This window comes from Indicator indicator, chromosome 13 (genome assembly GCF_027791375.1).
Source record: "Indicator indicator isolate 239-I01 chromosome 13, UM_Iind_1.1, whole genome shotgun sequence".
Taxonomy (NCBI): Eukaryota; Metazoa; Chordata; class Aves; order Piciformes; family Indicatoridae; genus Indicator; species Indicator indicator.
Window position 1 is genome coordinate 24,965,242 of NC_072022.1, and position 9,546 is coordinate 24,974,787.

Genomic DNA, 9,546 nt, shown 5'->3' on the forward strand with positions numbered 1-9,546 from the left:
GTGATTTCACATTCAGAGCTGTGGCGCAGCCGGTAGCAGCCCTGTTTGTAACATGTTTATCATCGCTGCTGTATGCTCGAGGAGGCAAAAGTGCTCCCCAGCTCCTACGCCGCTTGGTTGGAGCTCCTCTAGGAAATGAGCAGTCCTTGGTGTACCAACACTCATTTGGACAGAATGTGTGCTCTGGGAGCACCCTGCTTCTCCTGCTTGCTTGGGGGGTTTTAAAGGTATCTGTGTTTGCAATGTGCCTCGCCTGCTTCTGCTTCAGCATATGCCACTGCTTTGAGTCGTGGTGGTGCTGATGGCTGCCTACCTTCTTTCCAGGACCATGTGCCGAGGAGAAAACTCAATCTTGGGCCAGCTAAAGAACGAGGGTAAGAGCTTTGTTCCTCTCATCTGTGTTGCTCAGTCTGGAGATGCTGCAGTTTGATGGACACATGTCTAACACGAATCAGGTGACAGAGCACTCAAACAGGGAGTCTCCTCTGGAGACTTTCAAAGCCCACCTGGATGCATTCCTGTGTGGACTACCCTAAGTGATCCTGCTCTTGCAGGGGGGTTGGAGCTGATGATCTCTTGAGGTCCGTTCCCACCTCTGATATACTGTGAGACTGTGAATCAGATTCTCCAGCTTCTTATTGATTGTAGCAGAGGAGTTCAGGTATGGACTGGGGCATCTCACAACAATGTGTGTTACAGATGTATGAGGCCTCCTCCTTCTCCTGCCATTATCCTATGGCAAGGTCTGTCAGGTCACACAAGCAGTGTCAGACTTTGCGCTTGAATGCAGCCCAGATCTGGAGGAGGGGAGGACCCCAGGGAGGAGCACAGCATGGTTGCAGCTGCTCAGGATTGTGTTATTTGGAAAATGGCCTGAGCAGGGTCACGCTTCTGGGACCAACAAGCCCTCAGCCTCCCCCATGAATCCCAGCCTGGATTTGTTTTTGGCAGTTGTTGAGCATGGAAAGGAAAAACCTGCCTAAGCAGAACACTGTTTCTGAGCTGCTTCCTCATCATGAAGGTGCCTGCTTGAATTTGCTCTGCTGGCAGCGGGAGCACCATGAACACCCACAGCTCCTAGGGGCATGCATAATGCCTCATTCGTTCTAGGTCTCTGTGTAAATCTGAACTGCAGACAAGTACATTAGGACATGTTTTCTGTGCTGTGCATGGACAAAACACCTGCTTCCAGCCCCCTTTCTGCAGCATCTGCAGAATAGTTCTTCAGTTCAGCTGTTTGCTAAGATGTTTGGATCCATTATGAGCACTCTTCTTCTGTGCAAGAGAGATTGGGGTCATTTCTCACCAGAGTGGGAGTATCTGAGCAGGCAACAGATCACAGCAGCAGAGAAAGCACACAGGCAGCTTTTAAAGTCTATTTTTAAAGAAAATTATTCCATTATCTGTTTATTTAAAAGAAAAAAGGAAGATCAAAAGTGAACTGTTATTCATATGGGGGCTTACATAAAGAGGCTCTTATCTCTCTCTTCTCTCTCCCATCTCCCTCACGCCGTCGGTTTTGTTCTCTGTTAATTTTCAGTTGGAGATAAGTGGATAAACTACATCTCATTCTGTGGACTCCGAACATATGCAGAGCTGGAAGGAAAACTAGTCACAGAGCTCATCTATGTGCACAGCAAACTGCTTATTGCTGATGACAACACAGTTATCATCGGTGAGCAGGGGGCTTGCGGGAGGGGTTTGGACTGCTCAGCTCTGCATTAGTCCCTTTGCTTCCCTGCCCTGTACTTGGTGCATGGCTTTTGGTGCCAGGTGCCTTTTTTATTCTGTGATTTCTTCCTTGCAAAATATTTTGCTGTTTAAAAAAAATAAAAAGGAAAAAATTAACAACAACAACAAAAAAAAAATCCACAAACCCCTAAACTCAATTTCACCAGGAGGGGTAGGTAGGAAGGAGGAGGGGGTTTGAAGTGCTGTTGTTCGGTTTGTTTTCCTAAAATGGTTTGAAATCTTTTGTGTAACAGTGAAGAGAATCCCAGCGCAGGGAATAGTGTCCATCTGTCTTGTATCAGACCCCGCTCTAGCAGGAAGACTTGTGAGACTTGTCATCTGTTCCTTAAAGAACAGAATGTGCTGTAAAATTTGGAAGGCTTGGACAACATGTGTCATTTATCAGCTCTGTTTCCTTAGAATGGGGAAATATGTTAAAAGGAGGAAGAGGCAGCATTTCATCCATTTCTCTTGTGGTATTTGTCATGAGATGGCAAAGCAAAGAGAAGTCACTTCAGGCTCAGAGTTCTGCAGCACAGCTGAGAAGCAGAGCTTTAGCCTCTTTCTTTAAAGAAGCCCTTTCTGATGTGTTGTATCAGCAACAAAAACTCTGCCAAAGAATAGCTTCATGCCAGATTTGCAAAACTCAAGACACTCCCTTCCTTCAAGGCAGCAGTTCTGCCTGGAGCCTGGGATGACCTGTGGTTAAGTTTGCTTCTCTGTCACCCTCTCAGGGGTCAGATCCTGTCTCCAGTATGCAGAACAGCCCAGAGGTGGCTTTACCATTATAGCAGGATCAGTGCTGTTGCAGCTGTGATACCAGGTCTAGGGACCTAAGACCACTCCATTTCTGTTTTCTGTATGTATAAATCTGAGGATGGGATTTTATGCAGCATGTCCATCTCTGCTGGCTGATGAAGTAATGGGGAGACAGCATCATCACTTTTCTTCCCAACAGAGAGACAGTGCATGAAATAAAATGTTAATGGGATCATCATGCATGAGAGGGAGGTGAAAGAGTGGAGAAGCTTGTTCTTTCTCTGGAGGTGTTAGGACCCCCTTGAGTTAATTCAGTCACTGGATAGGCTAAATGGCCAACTAGTGCCTGGGGGTCACCTGCAGAGCTGAGGGCTGGGTCTGGAGATACTCATATAGGAATATAAAATGGTTTGGGTTGAAAGATACCTTAAATATCATCTAGTGCCAACCCCTCTGCCATGGGCAAGGACTCCTTTCACTTGACTGGATTACTCAAAGCCCCATCCAATCTGGAGATAATGTTCTCCTTCCTAGATATCCCTCCTGAAGAACCTCCCCAATGCAAATGAAAAGCTGCCCCTCTTTACTAAGGAGAAGAGCAGATTTACCCATGAAGCCAAGCTTGCATCCATAACCTGATACCCCAGCCAAACACAGTTAAGACCTTGGAAAGCTGTGGCATCCTTCAGCAAAAGCATCTGGGAAGTTAGAGTGAGAACTTCTGAAAGAGCTGCCCTGGCTTTGGCTATGATTGATCCTTCTTTCAAGCCTGGAGCTTCTGAAGCCTGCAAAAACAAAGTTGGGATTTTGGTTCTTTTTTTTTTTCTCATCCCCTGGTTCCTGGCTCTGAGTCTGTGTTTCCGTAAGGAAGCTCTCTGGTTGAGGTCACAGAATCACAGAATCAGCCAAGTTGGATCATCAAGTCCAACCTATTACCTAATATCTAACAGAACCTGACAACTAAACCATGGCTCCAAGTGCCATATCCACTCTTTTTGAACACGACAGTGACTCCACTACCTCCCTGGGCAGGTCTTACCTAGTGAAGCCATAGATGGTCCCCATTGAGATGCAGAACGTGGAGAGCCCCAGGGAGGGGCTGGTGGGTGGGTGGTGATGGAGGGCATGCAGGAGCCTCTCTCACAGCAGTGGTGCATTGCTGGTGCTTTTTGCCCCTGGGCAGGCTCTGCCAACATCAACGACCGCAGCATGCTGGGGAAGAGGGACAGCGAGATCGCCGTCATCATGCAGGACACCGAGACCGTGCGCTCCCTGATGGACGGCGAGGAGTACAGCGCCGGGAAGTTTGCCCTCTCCCTCCGGCTGCGCTGCTTCAGGTGGGCTGTGCAGGGCTGCCTGAGCCTGGGCAGCCAGGCGGGCAGGGCTTGGTGAGGTCTGTGTCTGCCTGCAGCCGTTCAAACCCACGGGGCTGCTGCTGCTGCCCGTTCGGGTTTCACCTCGCCTGGCCTGGATTTAGCCCAGAGCTGCGCTGCTGTTCCTCTGGCGTTGGCCTTTCTCACACCACTCCTGTCCTCAGCTTGGCAGCTTCGCTTACAAATCATCTCGCCCCAGGATTTCTCTGGGAGAGTTCTTAAACAAGGCAGTGATACTTGGCCTCCAGATCCTGTTTTCACACTCCCTCAATTTTGGGTGGTGATGTCTCTTTCTAATGGGAGTTTCTTCGCTCAGAGCAGCCATCTGGCCCACAACATGGCCCTTTTTTTCATTGTGACCTTTTATCTTCCCCCTTTTCTTTTTTTCCCCCCCTTCCTCTTTCCCCACCCTGTTTCCCATCTGGACAGATACTGCACAGAATAAAAGGAGAAAATCCAGCAGCATTAAAGATGCTAACAAACTACTGCAGGGGATGGGAGCAGGAGGGCATATGGGGTGCATGCAGGATTTTGCAAGTCCCAAGGAAACCTTTCTTCTTCTGGTATTTCTCAAGAGAAGGGAGCATCTGGTGCTTCAGTCTCCCTGAGTATTAATCCCATTGTCTTCTCAGGGTTGTCCTTGGTGGGCCTGATCTCAATCCAGAACACCAGGATCCTGTCTGTGACAAATTCTTCAAGGAGGTGTGGATTTCCACAGCAGCTCGCAATGCCACCATCTTTGACAAGGTGAGAAATGTGGTGCCCTTCCCTCCCTCCTTCCTGCCTGGTGCTGGCAGGTGCCAACAAGAGAAGCAGCACAAGGCAGGTTGAGAGCACCAGGTCCAGGTCCTAGGGGTGGACCTTCAGAGATGCTTTGATGGAAAAAGTAGTGTTGGATGCAAGAGCTGTGAAAAAACCCTCAGAGTCTGTGCATCCTCAAGGTGTGACAGCAGCCTAAGAAGGCAGCAGTTGTGATTTCTCCTTCTAGTTGTCAGCTGCAGCTCCAGCAAATGGCTGTGGTGTATATACTACTTCTAGTTGGCCACAGTATAGAAGCCAATTTCACTTCTAGTTTTTAACGTGCTTTTACAGTGATCAGAAAAGGCCTTGGGGCTTCCCCTCTGCCCACTCCAGCTGTACCACAGGTACACAGGATCACAGGATATTAGGGGTTGGAAAGGACCTCTGGAGATCAAGCCCAACCCCTCTGCCAGAGCAGGACCATAGAATCTAGCACAGGTCACACAGGAACACATCCCAGATGGGTCTTGACAGTCTCCAGAGAAGGAGACTCCACAACCTCTCTGGGGAGCCTGTTCCAGTGCTCTGTGACCCTCACAGTGAAGAAGTTCCTCCTCATGTTGAGGTGGAACCTCCTGTGCTGTAGTTTATATCCATTACCCCTTGTCCTATCCCAGGGTGCAGCTGAGCAGAACCTGTCCCCTCCCTCTTGACACCCAGCCCTCAGATATTTATAAACACTTATTAAATCCCCTCTCAGTCTTCTCTTCTCCAGACTAAATAGCCTCAGGTCTCTCAACCTCTCCTCATCAGGCAGTGCTCCAGTCCCTTCATCATCCTTGTAGCCCTCTGTTGGACCCTCACAAGTAGATCTCTGTCCCTCCTGAACTACCCTATGTCCAGTTTGGGGCTCCCCAGTTCAAGAGGGACAGGCATCTACTTGAGATCTACACACATACCTCTCCCCTCCCCATTCTTCAGGCTGTTAGTTAAGTCACTCCCATCCCAGGGAGTTTGTAGTAGATGTTTTGGTCTTTCTCTGGATCTCTGCTGCAGTTTCTGCCCCAGGCTGACGTGTCACTTTCCTGTTTCGATCAGGTTTTTCGCTGCCTTCCCAGTGACCAGGTGAATAATTTAACCCAGCTGAGAGATTTCATCAACAAGCCCAAGCTAGCAAACGATGATCCTGCGAAAGCAGCAGAGGAACTGAAAAAGATTCGAGGCTTTTTAGTACAATTCCCCTTTCGTTTTCTGGAGGAGGAGTACTTGCTTCCCTCCGTTGGAACAAAGGAGTCCATGGTACCCATGGAGGTTTGGACTTAAGAAGGTGCAGACTGCTTTATGTTGTAAAGTCTACTTCTCCAGAGACAAGCTGACGAACCATATGGGATTGCAGAAAGTTTCTTATTGCTGAGGGAGGTGAAGAAGGTCTCCACCAAGCTACTGTGCCTTTCATAAGGATTTTGGTGAAGGAACCTGAAGCAAAACGACACTAGCAAAGGAGAGGAGCAGAAAGACTTGGAAATTATGACAAACGGGAAGTTTAATCTCTAGAAGAGTTAATTCTTGAGACACGTTCTGAGCACCTAAAGGATGCAGACCACTTCCCAGGACAGGAAAGAAATGCCAGTTGATGTTGTTACTACTGCCAGCTGTACATTGTGGCTGCATACGTGCTGTGATCCTGCTGTGGCTGCTCAGGAGTCGTGGGCTGCATGTACTTACAAGGCTTTCAGATAGGCATGTCTTGGTTTGCCCAAGTCGCCTGCATCTCAGCTCCTTGTACACCATCAGAGCATGTCATGCAGCTCTGGCACTGTTGGGAAGTGCTGCGTGGTGCTGCTTTGGGTTGTCCTACAGCTTGCCAAGTGCAGGTGTTTCACTTCTTGAATGGAAGACTAACAATCTTGTATCAGAATCAACATTTCAGTCACTTCTGCCCTCTGGGGAGGGGCAAACCCCTGTTTCTACCCCAGCTAGAGCAATCAGCAGTCCTCATGCAGCATGGTGATGCCAGGGTCTTGGCAAAGGGCAGCCTCAATGGAGCTGGAGGTGCTGGAAATCCCCAGAGTTTGTTGGCCTTTGGAGACACTCTGCATCTAATAGGACAAACCCAAAATCCAGCATAGGCCAAACTAAGCTCTGTGTTCTAGGTCCTCTGTTCGTGCATTTCCACTGCAGTTATTAGGCACTTTGCTTTCCATCTCTTTCCTCCCTGTTTAAAAGAAGGGAGCTGATGCCATGCTCCAACTGAGCTGATGTATTGCTTTGTAGGTTGGGTGAATGCAAGGGGGGCCAGGAGCAGCTCTCAAAGCCTTCTTTGATCTACTTTGGTATTAGACCAGCCACAATCTTGAGCTGAGTCATGCAGGGCATGTCTTCCATAGCACAGATGAAACTCAGTGTGCCTAGTCCTGTTTTCCATTTCTGCAAGTCACTTTCCAAAGCTCTGTGGTGTCTGACTGTGCAGCCAAGCAGCAGTTCTTTTCAGCATCCCTGGGCAGAACACTACCACTCCTGGGTCAGGACCTCACACGATGGGTGCCGTCCTGCTTCTTCACTCCATCTGTGATCCTGCAGTGAACCACGTCTTCTGCTTTCATGTCCGGCTCCAACTGCAGACCCAGGAGACATTCTCATCAGCAGTCTGCAGTGTTGAGTTGAACACTAAGAGACCTGACCATTAGAAATGCAGAACTAGAGCTGGATCTGGAGGCTGAGCTCCTCTGCTGCCTCTTGCGTCCAGGGGGATTCCTTCCCTAGCTGGGTTTAACCCTCTGCCCAGCTCTCCCTACTCAAAAGACCACATGAACTGATATTTACTTCAGTTCACAAGCAAGTTTTTTTTCCTTTCCTGGCTCTTCCAACAACCTCCCTTGTTTTTAACTGTAAAAGAATTACACAGCTATCCCCAGAACGTAGCTGGCACCACATTTCAGCTGATTGCCTTCTGTGTCTCCAGACCATGGGCACCAGCTGTACCTGCTGCATCACCTGTGTAAGTGACAACCCCAGACATTCTTCCAGGGCAGCCTGAGGCTCAGCCCCTTCCTCCAGGTTCCTCTGCTTGATGCAGATCCAATTACTTATTACACTCCTCTGGTTGGTGCCTCTGTGCTCTGGTTTGCCTGTTGGAAGTGCATGTGCAGCATTTTATGCAATGATCTTTGGTCCAGAGGGTTGATGCTTTTAGCTGGCATGCTGCAAGCAGATAAATTTGTTCCCTTGATTTGTTTGTTGGTTATTTTTTTTTTTCCCCCCTTTAAAAAAAGTGTCCTGGGGTCACCCCTTGCAGAGCCAGAGCAATGTGTGCCCCTGACAGTTTGCAATCAAGAAGGATCAAAGGTGTCTTGTTATTTCATGTCAGTGGTAGGTGAAAGCTTTTCTCTCCTGGTATGTTTTTAGCTGTTCTAGTTTGAACAAAGCTGCTAACTTTGAACAATTACAGCCTGTCAGAGAATCATTGCAAGTCACACAGATCTGTGTTCATAGTTGAAAAGGAAGCATTCAGCCCTGCCACCCATACGCATGAACCTTGAAGTTCTCCAGGAGACCGTCATCTTCTAAGTGCTCTTATTGTCCTTGTCCTCATGTTAGCAAAGATTCTTGTAATTGTTAAATTATCTTTATATTGTCTTTTAAGATAGTAGGAAGCTAATTGTTGAAGCTTTATAACTCCAGTGATGTTAAGTCCCTCTCTGCCAGGCTGCTTGGGGGGAAAAACCACCCAGGTTCTGCACCACTCAACCCACTTTGTGATGGCTGCTGATGCCAAGTGACACAGCAGAGCCATGGAGAAGAAATGTAATTGACTGATTCTGTATGAAAAGGTGCTAATTAAAAAGGTCTATCATTATTAGTGTAGTAGATGGGCTTAATCTTGGCAGTCTGTTGGGGGGGGGGTGGTTCTTGGTGGGAATGGAGGAGCCACACTGAACTTCCCTTCCCTGTGTTGATGCTAAATTCCTGATACCAGGAATTTAGTAATCTTGAAAAGGGCAATGCAGCTTTGGCATAGTACAGAGTCTCCTGCATCCCAAAAGGGTTGTGGGCCCACCAAACTGTCCCCATGGATGCAGTGTTGCTCACCTGAACAGGTGATGGGGCTGGAGCCATGGCCAGTGAAGGCAGAACTTGCTTGCAGGATGGGCAGTGCTGTTCAGAGCTGCCTCTTGGGGTCGTAGCAGTGAGAGGTTTATTTCTTACATTAAGAAGCCTGTGAGGTTGAACAGCTTGAGAGAGTTAATTTCTGCACCTAAACAATCACCACTACTTAGTCTGTAACACCAGCCTGGGTTTACTTTTCATCCCTTCCAACTGGAGAGAATCACTCTCAGATGTACAGAACAAGCAGCGTGGATTCAGCACTGGCAAACCCAGAAACATCAACTGTTTCTTGTGGCATTTATTTATTAGAACTACTTCCAGCCTCAGACTTTATTTGGCAGTAGTGAGCAGAACACTTTATTATTTTTTTTTCCTTTAATTTGTTCCTTAACATGTTCCACTTTGAGAACTCTCACTCATTGCTGTATCTTTTTAATACTCTGGAATTTTAAAATATGTGTTTTGTTGTGTAGCTGTCAGGCTGGATAAATGTTTCACTGTGAAGTGAATGCATGGGTTAAAAAATGAGGGATAAAAATGTTGTCATGTGTAAGAACCTTACTGACAGGTAATTTATAGGAGAGCTATTTTAGTGTTCCATGGCAGATGCAAAGTGCTTGGCTCAGTTTCTGGTCCCTCAGTCTCAGTTTGTCGCCTGACTTGATGTGACCTTTTGCTAGATGAAACCCCAAACACTCTCTTTTCCTTTCTTTTGATCAGGTTTCACAACATGATTTTTGCAATCCTGGTTGTGTCCCTGTGGGAGACCTCAGTGCAGGTTTTGCCTAGCTGGGACCCTGACATGAATAATTTACCATATCTTTATTCCTTCCAG

At 47.7% G+C, this 9,546-nt stretch overlaps 1 protein-coding gene across 7 annotated transcripts in view; it reads left to right on the plus strand.

Moving 5' to 3' along the window:
• Positions 1-5,931, plus strand: part of PLD1 (phospholipase D1) — a 56,434-nt gene extending 50,503 nt beyond the window's left edge. For all 7 annotated transcript variants that reach the window (XM_054386365.1, XM_054386360.1, XM_054386363.1 and 4 more), the window contains 5 exons: positions 325-374; positions 1,541-1,675; positions 3,674-3,827; positions 4,496-4,610; positions 5,703-5,931. In XM_054386365.1, the coding sequence (XP_054242340.1) occupies positions 325-374; positions 1,541-1,675; positions 3,674-3,827; positions 4,496-4,610; positions 5,703-5,927 (679 nt within the window). In that variant the 3' untranslated portion in view covers positions 5,928-5,931. The remainder of the gene's footprint in view (positions 1-324; positions 375-1,540; positions 1,676-3,673; positions 3,828-4,495; positions 4,611-5,702) is intronic.
• The last annotated feature ends 3,615 nt before the right edge of the window (positions 5,932-9,546 follow it).